The sequence below is a fragment of the Medicago sativa genome, chromosome 2 (assembly GCF_051527215.1).
Source record: "Medicago sativa cultivar Bolivia chromosome 2, Bolivia_mono, whole genome shotgun sequence".
Taxonomy (NCBI): domain Eukaryota; kingdom Viridiplantae; phylum Streptophyta; class Magnoliopsida; order Fabales; family Fabaceae; genus Medicago; species Medicago sativa.
In genome coordinates, this window is record NC_140750.1 from 64,080,516 (window position 1) to 64,107,886 (window position 27,371).

A 27,371-nucleotide genomic window follows, 5' to 3' on the forward strand; every position below is an offset into this window, starting at 1 on the left:
TGCAATCAGAAGTTTCTCAATGATGAGATTCAAAACACAGAATCACATACATGAACCATCACAAAAATAATTATTTTGCATAATTACCCTCACAATGTGTTAAATGATTCAAAACTGTACCCACACAACCGTTCTCAATCTCCAATACACCCTCAAGAAGGAAAAGAGACATACAAAACATTATATAAAACAACATCATTTGATCTATGACCACCCAAATTGATAATCAAGAACATAGACCAATGCCAGGGAGAAAGGATAAAGTAGGATAGCCGTTATAGATGTCCATAGAGGGAAAACTGTGCGGAAACTGGCAAAGGCGCCCATGACAATGCAAACGATGAGAATAACCAAAACTTCTGAAGAGAAGTCCCATGTTAATCCCCTCGCGTATACCAGCGCCAGGAAGACCGATAGACATAGCACATTGTTCATTGTTACTGCACCATATATCTGCAAAAAAACAAACAAAAAACATCATTACTTGTTAAATACTTTACTAAAACTTAGTAGGAAAAAAATAGCAAGGATAACACAGGAGAAAATGAAATAGAAGTGCCTTAAGGAACAAAAATAAGAAAATCAGCACTATGATTAACCTAAAGCAGCTACATTACACTAATAATCCGTGCTCTAAAATAACTCTAATTTTATTCCTAATCCTTTTCTTAATATGTATGCTCTTCAGTGCCCCCTAAGAACATTTTTGTAGATATATAAATATGTTATTGTTCGTGAGAACATGAACGCGACCCATCCAGAATCATATCTATGCAAATACCAAAAGAATTTAATTTGGTTTACTCGTTGATAGTTGTGTTATTTGAAAAACCACATCAAAATAAATTTAATGTAAAACCGAATACATTAACTGTAAATATCATCCTGAATAAGTACTGCTCTTGTACGGCAATGTCACAATTCAATAGATTGAAACTTTGAAGTGGTAGATGATTTCCAAATGCCTTATAGTTATACGTGACACTAAATTCATGTGTATTAATGACAAAATGAGACAATTGAACAAGAAAACAAACCTCGGAAAATGTTAACGACGCAGTTTGCCTCTTATCACGACTAGCAAAAATTATTGCTGATACTGCTTCACTTGAATTGGTTGCTAGAGGTAGAAAAATGAAGGAAATGAAGAAAGCTGGAATACTTGTAGCATCAGAGAAATTATCAACCACATCAACCAGAGGATCAGCAAATGCAGCAGCGATACAAGCACCCAGTAAAAGGAACAGTCCTGCTTTGATGGAAATCCATCTAGCATTCTTCTCCACACCTTCAGCACCTTCATCACTCTGACCCCCCACATCCAGAAGATCATGTTCTCTCTTTGTTTCCTGTGCAACAAAATCACTGTCAGCCTTGTGTACCAAAATGGACGAGTTTATACCACGGAAGTCTAGCAAAGTGGTTGGTGCGTAGAGTGCATGAGTGATGTAAACCCCAAAGTACTGAGCATCGATTCTTACTTATGAAAAAAAAAGGACAAGCTTATGAAGCTGAGGAAAGCACAACTTACCGTGTGAAAATCACTTAAAAACTTCACAGTGCGTGGACCAGCATCACCAGATGCAACCCGAGAACGCTGGGCCGCTAGAAGCCATCTACAGACTCCATTAACAAACTCTTCTTCGTCAATTAGTTGATTACGAGAAGTATCAAAATCTGCCATTATTTTTGTCACAGCGTCGTCATGTTCAAGGTCAATCTCCTCAAATTGAATTCCAACAACCAGTGCTGTCATTTCACCATGAGTAAGATGTCCATCTTTATTTTCATCAATTGTTGCAAACAACCTGTATATGCAATTAAGAAGTCAGCGGCAACCAAAAGCATGGGAATAAAAAAAGCAACAAACTTCTTTCATCAGTTGTTGTAAACAAGATGCTTATGTGAATGTGATTAAGAAGTCAGCGGCCGCTAAAGGCATGGGAGTACGAAAAACAACAAACTTCTTTAAAACTAGCATGTCTTAATTCTTAAGTAAAATCACAAAGGAAAGAAAGCCTTACTTTCTAATAACTTCTTTATCTGGTTGGCCATCATCTTTCAGCAGCCTTCCCAATGAACGCATCTTCAAATGTCTCAAAAGTCCCACAATAACATGTTTGTGTTTAATATATTCTATTTTTCTTCTTTGTATCCAGGGCTGGAAAATCTGCAACATTTTTTCATTTTACTCAGTTTCTAAATGTTTAAAATAACAGCAGAGTAAAATAAATTATGTATACCATCGGTGTTAAATAAAATGGCACATGAAACACAAGTACACCACAAAAAAGGAAATTACCTGGTAAAGGCAATAAGAGATCAATAAACAGACAGAGACAACAAAACCAATCAAAACAGCCAAGTGCCTTCCAGAATTTGAATGGAGTATTTGTGGTAATTGGACAATCAAAAATGGAATGACAGATATAATCATAATCCTTGCAGCGTAGCTTGTCCAAATATCAGTACTAACACCAGAACCTGCACAAGGAGATTTTAGTAGAACTACGGATCAAAATGGATCAAACACTCCAGGCATGTACAGAACGGCAGACATCATAGTTTAAAACAAATTATAAACTAATAAGAAAAATGCAAATCACAGTATAGAGTCAACCAGCACTCTTTATAGACCTTCAATCCTTTACATTGCAAAAAATTGCGGTCAAATACGTCTTATGCAACCGCAACCACAATCGCGGAGACATAGAAAACCATGTTGAAGAGTGATTTTTAAAACCTTGCTTGCAGTTGTTAATAAGTTAAATACGTCCAAATATCACTTCTTCTAAGAGATGTTATAAAAAAAACACTTAATTTGCTTATACAACAAATGTCTTTTAAGCTTTTGGGATAGTTGGTTCGTAACATGATAGCAGAGTCTCTCAAATAAATAGCCTAGAACAAAGTTGATTGCTTGGAAGATCACAAGAGGAGAAAAGAAAACACTGTAATCTGAAGGCTAGGGCAGAAATAAGTTTGCTGCAGTACCTCTCAAAAGTTTAGAATTGAGTGAATGAACAATATGAAATGACATACCAGTTAAATGGAACCCCCTGGTGTCTGTTGAATCTAGTGCAATTGAATCCTCAATGTCACACTTGCCTACAATCACACAAGTCCCCCATATTATAGTCAGAAGAAGCACTGTTGATCCAGCTAGCAGTCCCATTCCAACAGATACCTGACTTTGAGCAACTTCTGGACTTCCTGAAAGCCCAGACACTATACACAGCAAGAAACACAAATCAGGTATAAAAAAGATACACACACACACAAATGAACTAAATGAGCATAAATCCTCATAGATGAGATGAGAGCTACATAGCACCGACACTTTAGATTGAAAATGTGTCAAATGTCAGACACGTGTTGGTCTCTAGCATGACATGGACACATATGGCTACATTAAATAACTTTTATTCTTTAAAATTATTATTGGAAGCTATTGTCAGTGTTGTATCTGGTATTCGTGTTTGTGTTGGTGTTGCATAGGATGAAAGACTAAAAAATTAGACATAGAAAATGAAAATTCAAAGCAAATATTACGTCCATGTGATTAGAGAAAAAAGAAGAAAATGTAGCACCGACACTTAGGATTGAAGGTATGTATGGTGTCTGACTTGAACCAAAACGGTGCCTACATGTCACTGTGTGTATGTAGTATGTAGTCTGTGTTAGTGCACTTCATAAAGGTAATTTTAATTCCATATTGTGGAGTTCATGGATCTCTCATGTTTCACGAAAGTGAAACAAGAAAGGAAATTGAAAACGAAGGCCATAAAGAAAGGGAGAAAAAAGGAAGAAATTTGACACAACGCAACATAGGAAGCAGAAACTGGGCCAGCACAAAACAGAATCCAACTGAGTTAATCAAAAGAAATATTCTCTTTACTGAGTCATATAACAAACAAGTCAGAAATATCTCCACAAAACACCTTAAAAGAGAATATACAAAGAAACAAAACACAAAAAGTAACATATTTGACATGAACAACAAAAGATTCCTGTTAATCCAAGTAACCGTGAACCAAAAGTAACATTCAAGATAACATAACGAATCACTTTAACTAACAAATCAAGTGATTAAGACAGAGAGAATCAGAACAACCAAGAACGACAAACAAGTTTTATCTTATTAAGTGGGGTCGGCTACATGAATCAAACGGCCCCATAGTACTTAACAAAAAAACCAAAATAACTGACATTTTAAACCATATTAAAAATGAAAAATCTTAATATTGTATGTTACAATAATAGATTCCAACTTCAACCTCCAATTTCGAGGTTTCACTTTAAAAACCTGATTTTGAATAAATTGATTTTAGTTAAAAGTGAGTAGCATGCGAAAATTTTGTGAGTTTGGATTCAAAAGGAACAAACTTTGACTTCAAATTAGAATCCATTTTTGAAAGCAAAATCAATTCATTCAAACATATCAAATCAATTCTAAAAGCAAAATCAATCATATCAGACAACATAAAACATGTCAAATCAACTGTACATACACACTTTCAAAAGTAGAACCAAACATTCAACAACTCTGAAGGAAGAATCAATTTTACAAAATCAATTTTCACTGCGAATAATCAAATCAAAGAGAGAGAATGAGTTTAACAACTGAATTATGGTTAGTTAGTTACCAAGAATGAGCATAGCATCAGGAAGAGCACCAAGGATAGGAAGAAACAATCCACCAACAATGCCAGGACCTAAGATCTCAAGCAAAAGCTCACTCCCATTCGACAAGAACGTAGCAGCAGTGTACATAAGAAATCCATACACTAAGATAAGGAACAAGTTTCCAAGAACAGTGGTGGTGCACGGTAAGAAACCGTAGGTCTGTTCGCAGGTGGATTCAGCTTCCGTTGGGAGACGAAGAACATTGGAACCATCGGAGATTAGATCGCGTGTAGAAAAGCGAGCGTGGGCGTGACTGCAGAGGATTGCTACCGCAGCGAGGAAGAGGAAGAAGAACGGTGGTGTATGGTTCCGGCGGGAACGGGAACGGGAACGGGGGCGGTAAGAGAAAGAGAGAGACATGATCGTGTGTACAACGTTACGTTGGTTGGTTAGTGAAGGAGACACTGACACATATGTGTCTGTTTTTTGTGTGGTGTTGACTGTTGAGTTCGAATTGGAATTGGAATTGGAAGGACAAAAATGGAATGATATTATGAAGATTGAGATATGGAGAGATGAATCAAAGATTGGATTGAATTTAATGTGAGATTTCTATAGTTTTCTGAGCTTTATTGCATTGATTGTGGAATTAAATGATGAAAATTTACTCTTTTTTTTTTATTTCAAAAAAAGAAATATTACTTTTTTAATGCTTAATGATTAAGTTTGTCTTTGATTTTTGTTGTTTTTTTAGTCTTGTAAAATTGATTTATATTAAAGTTGGTATGTTTAATATATACTAGAATATTTGTTTTAAATTGTTCAAAATAAGGGTTAAAATGAATATTATAGAGACCGATTTCAATATGAATAGATTACAACACTAAAATTTATTTATTTGTCAAAAAAAAAAACACTAAAATTTATTCATGTGCGTTGGGCTCCGAATAAACTCCATGTGAGAATTTTTTAAATAGGACTTGCAGAATTGGATACTAGTATCCATAATGGGACCAAACTCGGTGATATCTCCTTGACATTTGTTGAAATATTCAGCTACTCTTTTTGAATCAACCTCAAAGTCAACATTTGTGAGCTGAAGTTTATAAATCCACCGAATTGCATGGTATAGGCCTAGGCCTCCCCACCGTCAACTGAGTAATTGAGCGAACCACATGATTTTTGAACAGGCATGGTTTCTTGTTGAATCTCGAATGCACATGCTCAATTCTACCTTTTTTTTTTTTTGAGGGACAATTCTACCTTATTGTTTGTTGTAGAAAAGGAAGCATCCACATTAAATTTAAGTCTACCACTTCTTAATTTCCTCCATCTGATAACTTACAAAGTTGTATTTATTTCTTCCCTTAAAAATAAAAAGGAAGTTGTACTTATTTCTTATTTTGGGAGAGAGTGGTGGACATGACGTTTGGTAGATGGATCATGAATGAAAGAACTCAAAGAAGGTAAGGTGGGAGTGACAGATGTAGGCTCGGTTGTGGTGTTGAACAGGGCCGTCTTAAATAATTTGGAGACCCCGTTATAATTTTAGAAGTTGGCCCCTGATAAAAGTCACAACAAAAGCAATTTTTTATAAAAATTACAAATAACATCCAAAAAAATTTAAAAAAAAACGTCAATTGTATGTTGCGTATTACGGTTATAATGTTTCTATTACATAAAGTTGCAAGGTTTTTTTTAATTAAAAGCATCAATTTGATTTGGGTTAAATATATGACCAGAATAAAGAATAAGTTATAAAGAATAAGTTTATGGGGCCAAACAAACTGATGCAATATAGAGAAAAGTAATTGACTAACATAATTATAATAAAAAAATTATAAAAAAAAGTACCTAGTGGGTGTTGAACCAAAGAGCTAAAAAAGTACCTAGTGGGTGTTGAACCAAAGAGCTAACGGCAAAATGCAGGATGCTATACCACTGGAGCATAGCAGCGCGCCTGTGTATGTTTTAACTTCGCTAGTATATAGCTAATATTTTTGGGGTTTATATTATAAAAAAAATATTATGGGCCCCTAAAATTTTGAGGCCCGGTGGCCTAGCCCAGCCTCGACGGGCTATGGGCCGGCCCTGGTGTTGAAGTACTGTACTGTAGTATCTACAAGGGCTCGCTAGGAGCTTGGATTCCACTTCTTCCACCATGTCTGGTGAAAAAAAAATTGATATTTATACAACTATTTTATGATAATTCTTTTTGACAATTTTCTCTGTTATGTTCACCTTATATTTTACATTTTTCTTTTTATTGTGTTAGTTTTCATGTCAATACCTATTTTTCTTTCTAAATTTATGGTTGTTTCAAAAATTGTCACACAAATGGTTGTTCAAATAACACACCTCAATCCAAAATTGGGTCACTTCTCGAGACACTTTTTAAAAAATTTGGATTAAAAAATTATTCTCTATAAAATTTAAATATTTTAATTTTAAATATATAGAATACACAAATTTTTATAAAAATTTATCATTTTAGTCCTTAAACAATGTCTTAGAAGCACTCATTATCAATTTTTTTTGACAAAATTTATAAGTTGAGAACTCATCAATGCCATGATTATATTAATTTTTATGCAAAAGTTATTTATTTTGATTTTTAAATAATATCTTAAAGGCATTTGTTACCATTTTTGTTTTGTTTTATTTAAACATCGAAATTGAAAATGATATCTAATTCTCAGTCTGTTTTCGTGTGTCTTAGTAATTTGGAAAGAAAGAAATAACAGAATTTTCAATCACAAGAAATAAATGTTACAACAACGGTTAGAAAAAAAATTAAGATCCTTTCGTTTTTGGTGGTTGAAAGCAAAAAAAAATAAAAAATTTGCTTGTGAGTACTATAATTGGTTGCTTAATCCTTTTTATGGTTTAGGCATTCACATGCAGCTTTTCTTTTGCTTGTAAGCTTGTGCTCGCATTATACTTGAATGTAAAATTTTTTGTGTTCTGATCTGACCCATCTTGTGTTAGGTACAATACTTTTTGGTGTTAATATAATTTTATTTTGGCTTGTTTAAAAAATAAACATCAAAATTCAAATAATATATATATATATATATATATATATATATATATATACTTATTTTATTTAATTTTTATAGATGAACAAAATAACAATGATCATGCAAAACTCACACACAACTGAAGGAGTTGTAATTCGAACTTCGGTCACAACGTCTTCATTACCAATTTCGGCATTTTATCATTTGAATTAAGACTTTTGGACGTCGTACATATTTAGTTTTTATTGTTATTGTTCTTTTATTTTATTTGCTTGTTATCTTTTAAAAATACACATAAATATTAAAGAATCCATATTTAAAATTTTAATTTTGACTTCAATGTATCATTTGGGTAAGTTCCAACTACAATTTTTTCTATTGTAAAAAAAAAAAAAAAAAAAAAAAACTATCATTTATCAAATTCTTCACCATTTTTATCATTTCTATCCGAAAAAAAAAATATGGCATATAATAACTCTCTCTCATTATTCAAAAAAAAAAAATGATTCCACGCACAATATTCCCATTATTCAAAAAAAAAAATGATTCCACGCACAATATTCCCTCCATTCAACTCTTCCTTCTTCCTCGTACACAAAAGATAGCTGTTTTTTTGGCACGAATCACCCTCTGCATCATTTTTTTCTCTTTAATTAAATAAGTGGTCTCTATATTTTATTTTATTTTTTATAATTAGTAATTTTATTAAAATAGTCCAACAAGTGATGTCTATATAATAGATATGGTTTTTTTATGTATGTGTAATATTGTTTTGTTTGACGTCCAAGTGCGGTGTTGTTTGATTTTCATCTTATAATAGTGTTTGTTTGATTCATATTTCATCTTATGACAGTGTTTGTTTAATTCATATTGTAGTGTTTGACATTGTTTTCTTTGATTCATATTGTTTGGTGTCTAGTGCTTCAGTCAATCAAAAGAAATTTCAAATGTCCTATTTTCGAACAAGAACGTCAAAAATAAAATTCTACCGCTAACTTGTTCACTTTTTATTTGCAAGCAAACCTTGTCTCTCACGTCACATTATCTAAAGTCCACATCCACAATTGAGAGGACCCTTGCAAACCATTCACGTCTAATCGACGGAAGAAAATATTATCATTCTTTGGTCATTCCGTATGTCGGCAAACAGAAAATATTTGGACTCTAAATTCATAAAAAAAATCTGGACAATAATTCCAAAACAAAAATCTATTTATGCTTAATATTTCTAAGTTCTAGATTTTTTTGTTGGTCAGTAACCATATAACACGAAATAACATTTCAAAAGTCTAGACCACGATATGAAGCTATAGAGAAAATGGTTGTCCCGTTCAAAAAGTAGGCACGTATGAAAAAATAATCGGAAAAAATGTTCAACAATTATATTTTACCCGATACTCCAAAAACAGTGAAGTATGGGTGTCCAACACGTATCTGACAATGATATGTATATGATACGTCTTGATATGTATTGGGCCGCGGAATTAATTTTTATTTTAAAAAAAATGGCCGATTCATTTTTTATACGGATGGTTTGTACTTCGGATATGTGCTCCGTGATACATGATTTTTCCTTTTTTTTCATCTACGTCTTCTTTCTTAATTTTTTTCCTTTTGAAAAAATAATAAAAAATACATAAAGAATTGCACGAGACATACACTCAAAAAACAAATGAACCTCAAAACCTAGAGTTTCTCGCTAGTCACCACCGAATGTGATTTCCTCCTCTCACCATGACCGTTGATTGCCTCCATCTTGATATCAAAAACACTGATTGTCTCCGCCAAAACCTCCGGTGAATGACGTTCTTTTTTATAACCAATTATGTCTTTTTTGTGTGGTACTGATGATGTTTCTTTGGGAAAGTACTTAAGATGTAATTGTCATTTGTTTGCTCATTTGTTACAAAAAATAGTAAAAGGACTAACTTGTTACAATTAAATAACTTAAAGGTGGTACGAAAATAACTTAAAGGACTAATTTATCACAATCAAATAACTTAAAAAACCTCCGGTATAATTTAGGCTATTAAAAATGATTTTTTTTTAGTGGTGTCTAATTTTGTGCCACCCTTAAGCTCAAAATCCTTCTCTACCCGTAGAAATAAGTACACCTTTGTGGGTCAATACCTGAAGAGTTGAATTAAGTTTGAAAATAGGTTCATGTGACGGTGTAGATTTTGGTGAGTGGAGAGTTGAATTATGTTTGAAAAAGATAGCATAGCGTCAAAGATGGGCCAAAAGAAGTATAAATGGTAGAGATAGTATATGCTCAAAAGGCAGAAAAACATCTTCAACCTTAAACCATATTTCATAGCAACTTTTTTTTTCATATATAGTTATCTCCAATGAGGATGATTTTGTTGCTTCCCTTGCTACCCTTTTGCCTCATAAACCTCATCATCAATAATGTTTTTGTGACTAGTCATTCTATTGGTGATCAACAATCTTTGTTGCTCCAATTGAAGAACAACCTCACATTCAACTCAACCATCTCAAAAAAACTTGTTCATTGGAATACAAGCAAACCTTGTTGTGAATGGAGTGGAGTAACATGTAACAACAAAGGACATGTTATAGCTCTTGACTTAAGTAATGAATTCATCAATGGACAAGTTCCAATTGAGATCTTCCAAATACCCTCACTACAAGTGCTTGATGTTTCTTATAACCTTGGTCTTCATGGCTCTCTACCAAACTTTCCACACCAAGGATCTTTGCACTACTTGAATCTTAGCCATACAAATTTTTCAGGACCAATTCCAGATTCTATTCACAATTTGAGGCAATTGTCTACATTAGATCTATCAAATTGTCAATTTAATGGTACACTTCCTAATTCAATGTCTCATCTTACAAATCTTGTTCATCTAGATTTGTCATTCAACAACTTCTTTGGTCCTCTTCCATCTTTTAATAGGTCTAAGTCCATCAAAGTTTTATCCCTCAATCATAATGATTTCAATGGTACAATTCCATCAACACATTTTGAAGGACTTGTAAACCTCATGAGCATTGATTTAGGTGATAATTCATTTGAAGGAAGAGTCCCTTCATCTTTGTTTAGACTTCAATCTCTTCAACAACTCATGCTTTATTACAACAAATTTGAAGGGGTATTAGAAGAATTTCCTAATGCTTCTATGTCACTATTAGAGATGCTTGATTTAAGTGGCAACAATTTTGAAGGGTCTATTCCTATGTCTACCTTCAAACTCAAAAGACTTCGTTTGCTTCAACTTACCAAAAACAAGTTCAATGGTACTATACAACTTGATGTCTTTGGTAAGCTTCAAAATTTAACCACACTTGATCTTGGACACAATAACTTGTTTGTTGATGCAAATATAAAGGATGGAAGTGAAGCATCATCATTTCCTAATTTGAAAACTCTCTGGTTACCTTCATGCAATTTGAGAGCATTCCCTAACTTTTTGAAATATAAATCCTCAATGCTCTACCTAGACTTAGCCAACAACCAAATTTCAGGAAAAGTTCCTAATTGGATTTGGAGATTTGATTCTATGGTTATTCTAAATATTTCCTATAACTCACTAACAGATTTTGAAGGGCCTTTACATAATCTTAGTTCAAATTTGTTTAAACTTGACCTTCATTCCAACCAATTCCAAGGTCTTGCTCCAACTTTTTTGAAAAATGCAATCTATTTGGACTACTCAAGCAATAGATTCAACTCTATTAACTTGAGAGACATTGAGAGTCACATGCCTTTCCTATATTATCTCTCTCTTTCAAACAATAGTTTCCATGGAACAATCCATGAATCCTTTTGTAACATTTCAGGTCTTAAAGCACTGGATCTTTCTTATAATAGCTTCAATGGAAACATTCCAGTGTGTTGGACAAGAAGAAGTAGCACTCTTAGGCTGTTAAATCTAGGTGGAAATAAACTCGATGGTCGTATTTCAGATACATTCTCAAAATCATGTGATCTAAGGTTGCTAGATCTTAGTGGAAATCTTTTGAAGGGAACTTTACCAAAATCTTTGGCTAATTGCAAACACCTTCAAGTACTAAACCTCGGGAAAAATCAATTGATTGATGAATTCCCTTGCTTCTTGAAGAAAATTTCCTCACTAAGAGTCATGATTTTAAGGACAAACAAATTGCATGGCAATATTGTATGTCCTAATACCAATGGAAATTGGGAGACACTTCAAATTGTTGATCTAGCAAACAACAATTTCAGTGGTACATTACCACCATCATTGTTACAAAGTTGGAAAGCATTGATGATTGATGAAGATAAAGGTGGCAAGTTTGGTCATTTATTTTTTAATCTCTATGATAACTTCAACCCTACAAATGTTCAAACTTCAATAGTAGATCTCAATAGTGAACTTCAAATGAAGTTAGCTAAAGTTATAGCAGCAGAACCACCTTATTTGCTTGATCACATAGTCTCTCATATTTTTGAGGAAGGTGTTGGTCTTAGAACTTATGAGGATTCAGTTACAATTATCAACAAAGGTAGAACAATGAATTTGGTTAAAATCCTCATTGCTTTCACTTCACTAGATTTCTCATCCAACAACTTTGAAGGACCAATACCAAAAGAGCTTATGAATCTTTCAGCACTTCATGCTCTTAACTTGTCACAAAATAGTTTCTCAGGTAAGATACCTTCTTCTTTAAGCAATCTACAACATCTTGAGTCCTTAGATTTGTCCATGAATTCCTTGCGTGGAGAGATTCCTACAGAGCTTGCAAGTTTATCATTTCTTGAAGTCATGAACCTTTCATATAACCACTTGGTGGGAAGAATACCAACTGGGACACAAATTCAATCATTTCAAGCAGATTCATTTATTGGCAATGAAGGGCTATTTGGACCTCCTTTGACTCCAATTTCCAATGGTCAAAAAGGGTACTCACCAGAACCAGAAGCATCTGAAACACATGATAAGAGTTCAAATATTGATTGGAATTTCTTGAGTGCTGAGTTGGGATTCACTTTTGGTTTTGGAATTTTGATACTACCCCTTATTCTTTGGAAGAGATGGAGGATGTGGTACTCCAAGAAGGTTGATGATATACTTTATAGGATCATTCCTCAGCTTGATTTTGTACTTGAACATCATGGAGGAAAAAAGTACAGAACTTTAAGGTGGAAACCATACTGAATATTCTAATTTGTACTCTTGCCTTTTTTTTTTGTATTAGGGTGAAAATAAAATAAAATAAAAAGTATGTACATTCATATCTTGGTCTTGAACCTAATGAGCTGAACATGCATTAACTTTTGATGCCATAGTTATAGAGTTATCAATTTGATGAGCAGCTAGACATGTATGTGTAAGTACAGAAAGTTCATGATTGCAATCAATTTTAAAAGGTTAAATATGTTTTTCTTTTCCACGCCAAATTCTTATGGGTTTGTTTATGAGTTTATGAGGGAAAGAGAGGACTTCAAAAAAGGAAGGAAAAAAAAAAAGAATGAGAATGTGGAAGGAATAGAGGTTTTTGTGAGGAGAGAGCTTTGAGGAGTTCATTTTCTTCACAATATCAAATTCTCTTCATGTTGTTTTAATATTTTGTTTCATAATTAAAAATATGTTAATCATAGAGTATTTATTTATCGTTCTCTACAATAATACTCTTTTTAGGGTGTCTCGTCTCCAAACTCCCAAACCGAACTTAAAATTTGTGTATTGAGTAGTAATGTGTCTCATCCCCAACTTCGGAAACATGTCATTTATTATTTCGAGAATTTGTTTTTAGTCACTCTTCATGTCTATCATAATGATCACAAACAACATATTTTAAAAGAAATGGTTTCGTCAAAAAAAAAAAAAAAAAAGAATTTATACATTGAAGTAAATATTAAAAATAATTTTCACCAAATGAGAGGATTGGAAAATAAATTATTTAGATTAAAATGCTTAAAATTAATTTTATCTTTTTAAAATAAAGAATGGATAAGGTGGGAATACTTTTTTATATTACTAATAATCGTAAATATTACGGGCTAAGGGTCTATCCAAAAAAATAATGATCATAAATATTTGTAATACTTTTACTAATGAAAAGTATTAGGGTAAGGTTGAAACCGGTCTTAAGAAAAACATAATATCTTTTTTTTTTCAGAAAAGAAAAACATAATATCTAAATATAAAAACGTATATCAATTTAATTCTAAAAAACTGTGGGTTAAATGCATTAACCATGTAAAAAGTTGTCAAATTTAGGTGTCTCAAATTGATGTTAAAATTAAATTTCTATTTATAAAAGTGTACACATCACTGGAACAATCTTATCCTATGGTAAATCAAAACATCGGACGCGATTTTAAAATAAAAGAAACTGCAAATTATAAATTTCTGTACGCTGACTTCATTTGGACTCCCGTGAATAAGTCGGTCCTTGAACAGGATACCGAATTTCCAAAAATAAATAAATAATCGGTTCGCATAATTGCAGACTTTACACCACATTGTCACATCTTATGTCCACAAATATGAATACTATGCACAGCACGATCACATATTCCAAAAGAATAAAGACTAACTCAATGTTTCATCAAGTGCTCATCTTATTTCCCTGTTCACGAGCAATGGAAGCAGAAAGAATTCCAAGACTGCGATTTAAGTCAGTCAATGCAGATTCACATTCAGAGATTATTTTTGTGACAGAAGAAGGCCCTTCGGAAGTTTCAGAAGATCCAAAAGCAAGAGCTGCGTGTGAATCTCTAAGATTTCGTAGGTTCCCTAAAAACTGTTGCAAACAAACAGATTAATATACAAAGAATCTATCGAAATCAACAAGATTAAAAAACAAACTGTTGACAAGAAATAACAGCAGAAAAAGTTGAGCAATGTTTGATAGAAAGGTTAAAAAACATTGCTCAATTTCTGTAAGGAATCTTTAAACATTTAAGATGTGAGCCAAGCATGGAAAGGTTACCTTCAAAAGCATTTTGTAAGCTTCCAATAGCCGATTGGCAGCTGGTCCAAATCCATGAAGTTGTGGAACCTCCATCATGTGCGTCCATGGCCGGATTTCCTACACAAAAGCAATTGTTTATAATCTTCCCCGGATCTTATGCGCATGTGTTAGGGGCACGTGGGCATATCAAATGAGAAATCTGTCTTATAGATAAAATTAAAAGCAATATTGACCATGCAATCTCACATGACTAGTTAAAATTGAAAATTATTTAAAGATCAAGGAATCACACAAAAAAGTAGTGTTTTGTACTGTTTAAGGACTCTCCTTCAATAGTTATTTATGGCAAAGCGTAACTTCTAGTATTACATGTATACATGAAAGACACATTGTACATAAGTTTCATGCATCGTTCAAATATAGTCCTTTGCTGCATAGATATGTCCTAGCATCAAGGGCTCTTCCTCTTCTTCAGCACAATTTATGGTTGACTCTGTTGAAACAACTTTGAATATGCTAATATTGATGGAGGAGTGAATTCCACGTGGTGCTGGTCAGGGTGGAAGTGAGTTTAGTTTAGCGAAGCTAGGCCTTACTCAAGCTCAACTCAATAAGAAATCAAGCCAATTTTTTGGCTCAAGCTCGACTCACCTAAAGTTCCGGTGCTTCTCAAATATAATGGAACTGGTAATTGGGCTGCATAGCCACCGGTATACCAATTGAACATACTTCCATTGGGAGATAAAGATTCCTTACTTGGAGTTGGCAATCTTAACCCAAGAAAGTACTCACATTTCCAAGATATTTCATCTCAGTTTGAGCTGCTAGTTTTCTTTCAAGATATGTTTATCAACATCATTGTCACCAAATATGATTATATAACGCACATCACTGCCATGGCTCTGTCTAAATCCCAATGACATCACACTCTTGGTGAAAAACCAAGCAAGAGAGGATTGCTTCAGTCCGTATAGTGCCTTTTCTAACCAGCACACTTGGTACCTATTATTTGAGTCATATTCAAGTGGAATCTCCATGAATACTTCATTTCCCAAGTCAACAAGTGAAAGGATGTTTTAAAACCAAATATATTTAGTTTCCATCCAAAGTAAGCTGCAAGAGCAGAATATTATCAGTACTTAGGGATGTCAATTTTCATCCATTCATGGGGATCCCTATAGGAACTTCCCTGTTTGGGACCCCACAGCAGGCATTTTTCTCTACGATGACAGGGACTGGGAGAAGGTAAAGTCAAAATATAAAGTCCCTACAACTATTCTATGTTGTCAGTCCCAGATTGCAGAGGAGCCGACCTAAAAATTGGGACTGGGAGATGGCAACTAATACAACAACTTCTGCACCATTTCAAACTCGTAAGTCAACTTCGCCTTTATACAACGTCCTACTACTTTTTAGATACTAGACATTTGTACAAATGTGAGATCCATATGTAGTATGGAATCTAATACTCACAACGCAGAAGTAGATAAATTGGCTTCTGAAATAAATATAACTTAATAGAAGCATCACTTACTTTCCTCTTCTTGCCCTCTTCTAGTTCTAGATACCTCTCACAGTTCCTTTTCAAATGTACGGTCTGACCACAACTGAAGCAGGTGCCCTTCTTTCTCACCCCGCCCACAGGTTTCAGGCTAGAAGTACTTGGCTTAAACTTCTTCTTGCCCTTGTCCTTCTGCTCCTTTCCATTTTGGACCATCAAAATGGTCTTCCCTTTTCCTTTTCCGAGAATCTGCTCAGCAGTTCTCAACATGCTAGCAAGCACTGGGAGACTCTTGTCCATATTGTTCATGATGTAGTTCATGACAAAATGACTATAACTATCCGGCAACGATTGCAGGATCAAGTTTGCGGCCAATGCAAGGCCCAAAGGGTAACCCAATCTCTCTAGGTTCTCAATGTACCCAATCATCTGGAGCACATGAGGACCAACTGGGTTTCCTTCTGCCAATTTGCATTGGAAAAGAGCTCTGGAAATCCAAAACCTTTCATGTCTTGCTTCCTCTTGAAAGAGCATCTTGATGTTTACGATCATATCATAAGCCTCCATGTTCTCGTGTTGCTTTTGCAACTCTGAGTTCATGGTAGCAAGCATGAAACAACCAATTTCTAGTGCATCATCCTTATGCTTCTTGTAAGCATCTTTGTCAGCCTTAGGGGCAGTAGCAGCAGGTGCTTCAGGAAGTCGATGCTCAAGTACATACAATTTTTTCTCGTGCTTGAGGACAATCCTCAAGTAACTGTACCATTCCGGAAAGTTTTGTATGGATAATTTCTCCTTTTCAAGGATAGATTGCAGTGCTAGGTTTCCTGATGTCCTTATCAGGCTAGAAGTACTTGGCTTAAACTTCTTCCCCTTGTCCTTCTGCTCCTTTCCATTTTGGACCATCAAAATGGTCTTCCCTTTTCCTTTTTCGAGAATCTGCTCGGCACTTCTCAACATGCTAGCAAGCACGGGCAGACTCTTGTCCATATTGTTCATGATGTAGTTCATGACAAATTGACTATAACTATCCGGCAACGATTGCAGGATCAAGTTAGTGGCCAATGCAAGGCCCAAAGGGTAACCCAGTCTCTCTAGGTTCTCAATGTACCCAATCATCTGGAGCACATGAGGACCAACTGGGTTTCCTTCTGCCAATTTGCATTGGAAAAGAGCTCTGGAAATCCTAAACCTTTTATGTCTTTCTTCCTCTTGAAAGAGCATCTTGAGGTTTACGACCATATCGTAAGCCTCCATGTCCTCGTGTTGCTTTTGCAACTCTGAGTTCATGGCAGCAAGCATGAAACAACCAATCTCTAGTGCATCATCATTATGCTTCTTGTAAGCATCTTTGTCAGCCTTAGGGGCAGTGGCAGCAGGTGCTTCAGGAAGTCGACGCTCAAGTACATACAATTTTTTCTCGTGCTCGAGGACAGTCCTCAAGTAACTGTACCATTCCGGAAAGTTTTGTATAGATAATTTGTCCTTTTCAAGAATAGATTGCAGTGATAAGTTTCCCGATGTATTAGTTGCCATGGCAATCTAAAAACAGAAACATGCAAAGTATAAGTATCATGCAATAAACATAATTAACACGGTCTTTTATTAAATATCCACGATTTTAGTCAAATCAATGACCTTAAAAATGATTCAGATTCCAGTTAAACCCATCACAGTTTTTCTAGCAAGTCAAGATTTATATTTTGCCTAGTTTTGAATCAACTTTGCATGAACACTCAATTTGGCTAGTTAGGTGGAAAATACTTTCCAATTATATCACATACAACTCTTGTGCAGTTACTAATAACACCTATCTAAATAATCTTACTCCCTCCGTCACACAGTAAATGACCCATTTGTAAAAAAATTGTCCCAAAATGAATGAACTATTTCACTTTTCAATGCAGTATTATTAATTACCTTTTTCCAATTATACAGTCTAATTAATATTAATTTCATCACTCCCAGTTCAATGTCCCACACTTTGCATTTATGATTTATGATAATGGTGAATGCACCAATACTTGACAAGGGTACCTAAAACCATTTTTCTCTCTCTTTCACTTATACACTTTACTTAATATGTGTGAAATGATCAAATGGCTCACTCATTGTGGGACGGAGGGAGTGTAAGTTAATAGCTAACTCTAAGCTCTTCAACCCTGTTGAAAATTTTAAATTAGCCTAATCATACTAGTATAATTAACAGCATCCTGCTTTCACAAATATCCTACTGTGTCATACTAGTATAGATAACAGCGTCCTGCTTTGGTAGACCTACACTTAATCAGTCCTAGTCTTAACAAGTGCCATGCATTGGAAGACATACTTTTATGAGACTTAATAATAACTTAGGAGAGATTTTTAATTGATTTTTTATCTCACCAAACATGCATCATTTGTAACTCCCTAAACAAACCACCTAAAAGCATGCATCATAAATGTTCGGCGGCTGGTAGCCAAACTGGCAGTTAGTAGTAACTATATGAGGAATAAGGGAGAGGAAAGAGGTAGGCAGATTTGTGGAGCATGGATCCCCTTTAATCACCATCCTCTTTGCTTTATCTTCAATAAACTCCTTGAAACTAACCTTTATCTCTTCCAATTTCTCTCAACGCTCCAGCCCCAAAATGATGTCTACCTCTACCCATATAGTGCAAATAGGTAAAAGTCCTGTTGATTTTCCTATTCCTGAACCTGTATCTTTAACCCCTTGAATTCTTACATTATACATGTCTACCACTTTTACCAAATATGGTGCTGTTTCTTATACATGCAGGCCAAAGTTGGCTAAATACATCGGGTTAAGTATTCCAAATAGAAATTTATAGTTCATCAAATGCCAATGCATACAAAAGTAAAAAACCAGTAGTCTTTTATCAAAAGAAAAACGCAAAAACAAAACAAAATCTAATTTTAAAAAAATGCAGTTATAGTCATAAACATTCTTTCTATGCCCATCCTTTATTTCCTGGCAAAGATTTTGGTGCCTCTCAAAGTTTCACAGACTCCTTCAGACACAAATACAAACCAGCCTTTATTATAGCATGAGGCTTAATGCATGAGGCTTACCAGCATGAGGCTTACCAGATAACTATTACAGGCGAAGCTATCCAACTTTTATAAAGGCAAGAAAACAAGAAGTTTAAGCCCTGGCAGTTCATCTATTCTAACACTCAAAATTGAAATTTACGGCCTAACTCATCCTGAGAAAACCGGTTTGTAAGGTGAGGAGTGCCTCCTCTTTATAAACTCTTATCAAGAGTCCTATCTATCCGATGTGGGACTAAATCCACCCCTTCAAAGCCAAGATAAGGCAAGCCAATATGAGGCATCTCAAATGTCGCAATTAGGCGACTCAGGGCGGATCGCAACAAAGGCGAAATTTCCAACACTAATCCCTGACAAAATTGAAACCAAAACTTCACAAATAATGATTGTGATGATTTCACCATTGCATGATGATTTCCTCACTAATAATACATAATCTTCATTTGACTTTACTGGGTTTGAATAAATCAAAAATAGGGTTTGCAAAACACATTAGAGTAAAGCCTGATCAAACCTTGGTGTAAATCAAGTTGAATGTTCTAGCTGTTTGTAGGAATGATTCCAAATGTGTCCGCAATTGGGATTCCACCTCAGCATACTCCTCATCTGGATTGTAAGCATGCTACAAACATGATAAAGAGCAACTATATCAAAATTATTAGTACAGCAACAATAACATTATGAAATAACATTATGAAACCAAAGTATCTTAATTTAAAAAATATATAAAATTGGAAAGAGATTAAGAAACAGCGAGAAAAATAAAACAATGTTGAGAAACTGATCCAACAAATCTCTAACTAGTATGATAGAAACCAAAACCAGAATGGAATAAAACAAAGAAAAATGTATTGACAACTCTCTTAACAGAGGCTGATTCCTTTTTACAAGATAATACTGCAACCCAGAAACAATTAAAATGGCAACGCAATGCAGCTATGCCCCTGGCAAGATGATCAATAACAAAACAGAAAGAGAACTAACCCCTTCTCATTACTAATACTATACCCAAATAAATACTCATTCTCCCCCCCACTGCACTCAGGATTCCCACATCTCTTTCCGACTCTCCCACACTGCCACCTAGCAATTGTGTTATTCCCTTCCCCATTACCTCTCTCTCGCTCCTTGCTTGCCACCTATTCCCTTCGCCTCTCATACCGTTAATCTTGGTCTGGACCCAATTCCCAGACAACCCACATCCTTGTCACCTTTATTACCTCTCCTTCAGTACACATTTCTTATGGGGCCTATCATTGTGAATGATACCCAATTGTTCCCTGTGGATGGGAAGATGGGATTCAATACATACTTGAAGGTTCTTTTCTTGTCCATTATTTCCTTAGTTGTGAAAATTTGGGCCAGCTTCCTTTGCACTTCCCTGTCACCCAATTTCCTATCAGTGGAAATATGAGCTAGGTCCATGAGACCATAACTTATCCTCCCTTCCCTATTAGTTAGAAATTCTGAATCCATGGAAAATAGGACCTAGTCCATTACGGCAAGGGCCTCGGACCAAAATAGGCTTATTTTAATGATATCATGTAAAGTACAAAATATCAATAAGGTGAAAAATATATGGCTACTAAGAAAAAACGAGAAAATTTAAAGTTTCAGATTAATTTCCAGTGGCGCATAAAGATATCGTATATATGACTATTCGAAGACAAGAATTGGATTTCAGATGTTTAGAAAACCTTGGACGCCAAGTCATCAACTTTTTGTTGAAGATTCAACAAAATCTTTGATTGTTCAGAAAGCTTTGACTCTAGCTCAGAAACATCTGGCCTGAAAAGAGTTTAATTAACGAAACAAAATGTTACTACAACTTATGAGATAGAAAGTTCTTTTACATGTAAAAGATAAATCTTTCCAACTTCCGATTATAAATCAGTTTATGTGTATCGAATGAATAAATTCAACAGTCAGACCCAAAGTTTGAGCAGGATTTTTTATGAACTACTTAAGACAAGGAAACAGATAAACTTGAAACCAAAAAAATCATACAAACAATGGCTCATTCTTTAATTCTCAGATTTTAATGTGAGTGCATATGAAGGCTATCTACTTGTCACTTCTTAAAGAAAGCAAACAAGTGTCAGTTTCTACCAAGCTGAGTTCCCATGTGATAAAAAGAAGTTATATTGACAAAAATAGTGAATATTCAATTAAGAGAGAATAAAATATTCTCCAGGACATAAAGAGGTTAAAAAGAATGTTAAACGGCTTTCATCAGTTTATATTCTCATAAAGCTCATATTGGAGAATAAAATTACCAAACATCAGTTTCCTGTGCATAAATCATGGTCTGAAATGTCATTATCATATAGTTTGAATATTTCTCTCCATTTAACTTAAAGCAACATTTGACATGAACTATACATTATGCCAATCCAGTTCAAAAACATGCACTAATGTGATACACGTGTTAAATACTATATCAGATGTTACAGTGACAAGCAACTTCAGATACAAATGCAAGCCCATCATAATGAAATGAAGATATGTTCCTCTACTAGAAATCACAAATTGAAAAAGTAAAATTCGTGATAATAAAAAGAAGCAAGAAACATTTACAATGGATATATGGACTGAATCTGAACATCTGCAGGGAACAATTTATAGTCTTCCGAAAATATTTGTGCCTGTTTTTCTGCAATGGAATCTATCAATTGGATGTCCTTGGCTACCTGCTCGTCAACACTACAGATATAAGAATGCAAACCAAACTTATGTCAACACCAACTCTGCAAAACCTTGACTGTATAAAGAAAGAAAAACTCGTCATTTTGAAATATATAAGACCAAGGACAACCTCCATTCTGGATTATCAGCATAGATAGTTGCCTCCACTAGATCTACAATAAGACGAAGCATTTCGGTGCGCTCTTCATAGCTTCCATGTCCCTGTTACATATATGCATAATATCAAGGTCATGTATAAACAAAATGTGTATGGATTCCTCTATAATGCACGGCACATCTCATTCTAACAAAAACTTCAGATCTTCCTTTTTAACTATAATAATGAAGATGGTAGACTACTGAATTTTAATTAAAAAAATATTGAATCTCATAGCTAGCCTATCAACAACCCCCTTTATGTTCTGACATGCAAGAATCATTTGTCTTCTTATTATTGAACATAAAGATATTCTAAGCTTTACTGGGAAAACTCTCAATGGTTTAGCTATAAATCATTAGTGGCACATGTGAGTTAGAAACAAATTAAGACAGAACCGGCTCAATTAATTCCCGTGGTTTAGCACATCAACTGGTTTTTCCAAATTTGCCTGATTGCTCATGGCATCCACTATTTCTTCCATGAGCCCTTATCTTAGAACAACTATCTCTCTCTAAAAACCAAGACAGGGGCCATCTCTTAAGACATAATCCAGGAAGTCACAAGCATTAAGGTTCGCAATGTTGCTACATGAATGGCTTTTTAAAAACAATTGTTGACATGTATCACTCTAAACAGTTAAAGTATAATTCAGATATAAACTCAGTAAGCCATTTTTTCCAACAAATACCACATTGAGATCAGATGTTGCATTTTCATGTGAACAAACAAAGAGTTAAAATAAGGGTCATGCTAACTTGTGCCCAAGTTAAAATGGAATTAAAAATAATCTTTGTATTGGAAAGATAAAAGTTTGAATTTTCAAAATAAAGAAAACCCAATTTCCAAGATTTTATTTCTCCTTTTGGTTTCTTAAGGGCACAAGTTAGATTTCCCTTAAAATAAATACTAATTGAAAAGGAGACACCAATAAATAAACTATCCAAAAGCTATGCACGAATAAAGACAATAGGATAGTGGAAAGCAATGTTGTCAAGATCGATATCTTGCCAAGGATCAGGAGAGGATAGCAAGATCCTACAACGTAATATCATAACAAGGATCGTAAGATCCTCCAAAATAATTACTTAGGATCACAGGGGGTAGCAAGATCTTAAAACGTAAGATTGTAACATTTTTTGAGGTTTTCTGCAATTTCACTGTGATCACCAGGCTCAGGTATAATCGTGAAATCGGACGACCTTGCAATTTAAGTCACTATTATAACAACCTTGGTGGAAAGAAAAGTAAAGAATAGAGCAATAAGTATATTGTTGATAGTAAGAGCAAGACCATATTTCCAACTGTTTTTATAAGAAATTAAAATGAAAATGGGTGCATAAAATATCAGAACCATTCAGAAATGCAAAGGCTTCATATAACAGAATAATATCAATGAATTTACACTTGTCTATAAACATGTATCCAGTTGCTAGCCACATAGGCTTCTTAAAGAAACGGATTTGGTAAAAAAATAATAATATAAGTAATCAAATGACTAACTTGAATGGCTTCTGTATCTACGGTTGTCGTAATGCCCAAGAACTTAGCAATTTCAGCCAAATCTGCACATTTAAGCCATGAGAAATAATGTTACTGAAAGGACGCTACAGTCAAAATTTGCATGAGAGGCAATGTTGTTTTAAAATAACAAGCCACCAAACATGTTTGTAATGATATATGACAAAAGTAAAGTTGACACTTGACAAAGCAATGACGACAGGAAGAAACTCGCAAGTGAATAGTCAGTCAAACACAGCTATTTAAAGAGAGGCGGGAAACTGATTAGTTTGTCAGAGTTTACAGGAAAAAATTATTAAAAGAAAAACCGACCAAATGTCAATAATCATGGAATAAAAGAGCGCCTATTTTGTATTCTGTATAAAAGACATAAGGCACTTTGCAGGGTATGAACAGAATAGCACAAGAATATTGCAGCATTCAATGATAGTTGATTTTGAGCAGGTTGATATAAGAAACTGAACAGCTTTTTTCTATTGCTATGTACAAATACAGAATTGGGAACAAAGCACAAAATTTGTTACAATGAAAGCTTATATGCTGGGGTATCAACAAAGCCATTTTGGAATTTCTTTAAAAACAGGGAATGAAAACTCGTACACTGAATTTGAGCAGTCTCCTCATCACGATCAAGTGCATCCCCTTGTATGTTTTGTTGAGAAAAGGGTGACTTATCACCTAATAGCCTGGTGCAAATACAAGAGTTCAGGTCATTTCGTCTTAACAAGGACAGGAATACATCACAGAAGTGTTGGCAGTACTGTTGCAATTGCAAACAGGCTGGAACAAGGTAATTTCAAACATTATGAAATGGGACCACTGCTAAAGCCATGCAAAAATTCAAAGAGTAATTCCTTTTTTATATTAGGATTAGACCCATTGTTTCGATGACTAGCCACATTACAAGCCTAGAGACTTTAGGAATATTCCCCAATGTTTATTGGAGTTAGGCATGGCATATGTGTGTTATGATAAAAAAAAGTCCAAGTTTGAGGTTGCTCATGGAACTAGCAACACTTTAAGTTTGGGGTAGGGGTACTGCATGACAACTTGGATTGCAAATTCAATATCACCTACATGATATTGATGCGGAACAAAAAAATTGGGGGGAGGGGGAGGGTACTTACTAAACCAAGAAAGTGCAAAATAAAATTATATTCCAAGTTTTCAATTTCCCATTTTTCCACCCGACTATTTTTAGCTCTGGATGGCCGCTAAAAAATGTGCATCAAGCCCACAAGAAGCACAATAAATCCCGACCATCAAGATGGTTGTGCAAAAAACAACTACTCAAATCTATGATCTAAGGATTCCAGTTTCCATTAACTTGTTTTCAAAAATTCCTTCACAACTCAATGAGAATCGTGCTTACAGTCAAAGAAAAGAAGATACCGGAAAAAGAGCCATTCCAAAAGGGCATAGCGCTCCATGCCAGCAAATAGGAGAGACTGTGCAGGGGCATTCGCTCGTGAGTAATTTAGCATTGCCAATTTCTTCTGAATCGCTTCCATTTGCCTTGTTGCCATCTTCTGTGTGAACTTATTTAGTTTTCTTTTTTCACTTTCTCTTTAGTGTCTACTGGATTTGTGACATTCTATCCAAGAAAGCTTCAAAACAAGAACTTAAAATATTAGATGTATTATATAGGTTTCTAATTTGTACATGCATTTTCTTTAATTAATGTTAGTAACACCGAGAAAAGAAAAAAAAAATCTTTATAATAGAGGTGTCCAAAATATTCCTACCGTAACAATCTGAGTTCTTTTATTTAACAACTATAATAATGATCTCTTAATGAGTTTGTAACCAAAGAGAACACCTTTTTCAATTAATCAACATTTCCAGGAGTTCAAGAACTTTCATTCAACACACAAGTTAAACTAGTCATGATTCAAGGATTCATCAAAACAAAGGTATGATTAAAAGTCTTACAGACCCACTATGCACAATACTATTTACACATCCCGCCAAAAGTAATGACATATCAAATTGCGGCTATATTGGCATTGCCAAATAGCGGTGTTGTCAAAAGTAATGAACATATCCAGCCAAAACAAGGACTCATATCAAATTGAAGAATAAACATATCCAGTCAAAAGTAAAAACATATTTGTCCAAGATCCGTGTTGTCAAATAGCAGCAATATTGGTGCTATATCATAGTAAAATTTGAACAAATCGCTATTATTCTGCGATACACTATTTAGTACAATTTGTTGTCAAATAGCGCTATAGAGTTGTAGCATAGCGGAATTTAAACAAACCACTCTTTTCCGTGAAGCTTGGTTTACAACACTGCAAAAGATATACTTATATACACCCACAAAAAATCAAAAACACGACAAAAGACATTAACATTTAAAGTCTCTCTAATTCACAAATCATAGACTTGCTTGGTTTATCTCCATGGCACCTTGATGATCATTGGCACTCAAATCATCGACTATGAAGCACAGAAACAGACACTGGCATCAGACACGACACTAACACCGGTAATAATTTGGGAAAATGAATTAATTGAATGTAATATAATCTCTATGTATCGTGTTCGTGTGGGAGCTACTTAGCTCAAGAAACACATAGTGAGCTAAAAAAATCAACAATTCATGAAGCAAATGTATCACAATTTTAACTATCGATATATGAAATCGTTAACCGCATTCTCAAATTCTAAGGCAAAATCGGTTATAATGAGTGTAAAATCAAAAGTTAAAGAAACATTGTATCCATATATGTGAAATTGAAATGAAAACTAAAATTGCGATACAATCCTCGAATTAGCGTTAATATTTGGGAAGTTAGAGAAGGAGAAATTTCAGAAATCGGAAATCGTTAATGGAAAGAAATGTTACCGTAAGAGCGAAGAGAGAGTGAGGAAGAGAAAGACGTGAGAGAGACTTTCAACGGGTTTGAAAATTACTCGTGCTGGCCTTTTATATTTTATTTTTGTTAACTATACTGTTTTGACGAGGAAAATGGTTCTGATAATCCGAGTTCGATCTATAGATGATTAAAATCTGATAAAAAGTGAAATAGTGAAATAGTGGAGTCTGATAAAAAAAAAGGCTTCGTGATGGTAGGAATAAGGAAACAGGAGGAGATAAGCATACTGAATTAATTAATGAAAATAATGTGATGCAAATTGATGGAGGCAAAGAATTACAGAGTGATCCCACAACTGGTTCACATGCTGCAATAACACAAAACAACCATTTTTTATCGGCAGGTCCTGGCAGCCAGGCCTGCCGGGAACAATGAGTATTATGAGTTGGAATTGCCGGGGATTGGGCAACCCGAGTGCAGTTCCCACACTAAGATTTGGCCCGAAAGTATCGGTTAGATGTCCTTTTTCTTTGTGAAACTTTGGTTCATGCAAACAGAATAGAAGAAATTCGAGTCAGATTGGGGTTTGATGCTTCATTTGCAGTTGACAAAATTGGGAGGAGTGGGGGTCTTGCAATTTTTTGGAAGCAGCCTTTTGATTGCAATCTCATCAATTATTCTTCAAATTTTATTAACATGGAAGTGATTCATCCACATTATCCAAAATGGAGACTTACCGGCTTTTATGGATATCCAGAAAATGAACGTAGACGTGAGTCTTGGGACTTACTTCGGACGCTATCACAGGATAATGCATTACCATGGTGCGTTATGGGAGATTTTAATGATTTGCTGTCAAATGAAGAAAAAAGAAGCAGGGTGGATCATCCGCCGTGGAGGATAAGAGGTTTTAGAGAAGCTGTCCAGGATTGTAGACTGGTTGATCTTCGGCTGACAGGGTATCCATTTACATGGGTGAAAGGTAGGGGAGGTCAAGACAGGAAAGAGGAAAGAATTGACAGAGCAATGGCAACGCAGGCGTGGTGCGACATATTCTCTCAAAATACACTTCATAATGTTAT

The 27,371-nt window shown here is 34.7% G+C and overlaps 3 protein-coding genes across 4 annotated transcripts; 1 reads left to right on the plus strand and 2 right to left on the minus strand.

Annotated features, from left to right (window-relative positions):
- LOC146949638 (sodium/calcium exchanger NCL-like) lies at positions 1–5,073 on the minus strand. The gene is made up of 7 exons (XM_085745585.1): positions 4,647–5,073; positions 3,043–3,228; positions 2,303–2,484; positions 2,025–2,170; positions 1,532–1,808; positions 1,038–1,349; positions 1–453 (listed from the first exon to the last, which is right to left on the minus strand). The coding sequence occupies exons 1-7, from the start codon at positions 5,044–5,046 to the stop codon at positions 205–207; spliced, it is 1,752 nt and encodes a 583-aa protein (XP_085601711.1). The 5' UTR covers positions 5,047–5,073; the 3' UTR covers positions 1–204.
- A 4,854-nt stretch (positions 5,074–9,927) lies between these two features.
- Positions 9,928–13,010, plus strand: LOC146949639 (receptor-like protein 7). Its single transcript, XM_085745587.1, has one exon. The coding sequence runs from the start codon at positions 9,995–9,997 to the stop codon at positions 12,788–12,790; it is 2,796 nt and encodes a 931-aa protein (XP_085601713.1). The 5' UTR covers positions 9,928–9,994; the 3' UTR covers positions 12,791–13,010.
- A 1,000-nt stretch (positions 13,011–14,010) lies between these two features.
- Positions 14,011–26,370, minus strand: LOC146949640 (AUGMIN subunit 7-like). Of its 2 annotated transcripts, XM_085745589.1 has the most exons (10): positions 26,319–26,370; positions 24,860–25,074; positions 24,068–24,153; positions 23,450–23,511; positions 21,920–22,011; positions 21,682–21,807; positions 20,802–20,892; positions 19,619–19,726; positions 14,571–14,669; positions 14,011–14,381 (listed from the first exon to the last, which is right to left on the minus strand). In XM_085745589.1, the coding sequence occupies exons 2-10, from the start codon at positions 24,991–24,993 to the stop codon at positions 14,187–14,189; spliced, it is 993 nt and encodes a 330-aa protein (XP_085601715.1). In that variant the 5' UTR covers positions 24,994–25,074; positions 26,319–26,370; the 3' UTR covers positions 14,011–14,186. The 2 variants fall into 2 exon arrangements, with proteins under 2 accessions (XP_085601715.1, XP_085601714.1); XM_085745588.1 differs by lacking the exons at positions 19,619–19,726; positions 20,802–20,892; positions 21,682–21,807; ... (3 more) ...; positions 24,860–25,074; positions 26,319–26,370 and adding an exon at positions 16,087–17,704.
- Positions 26,371–27,371: the final 1,001 nt, after the last annotated feature.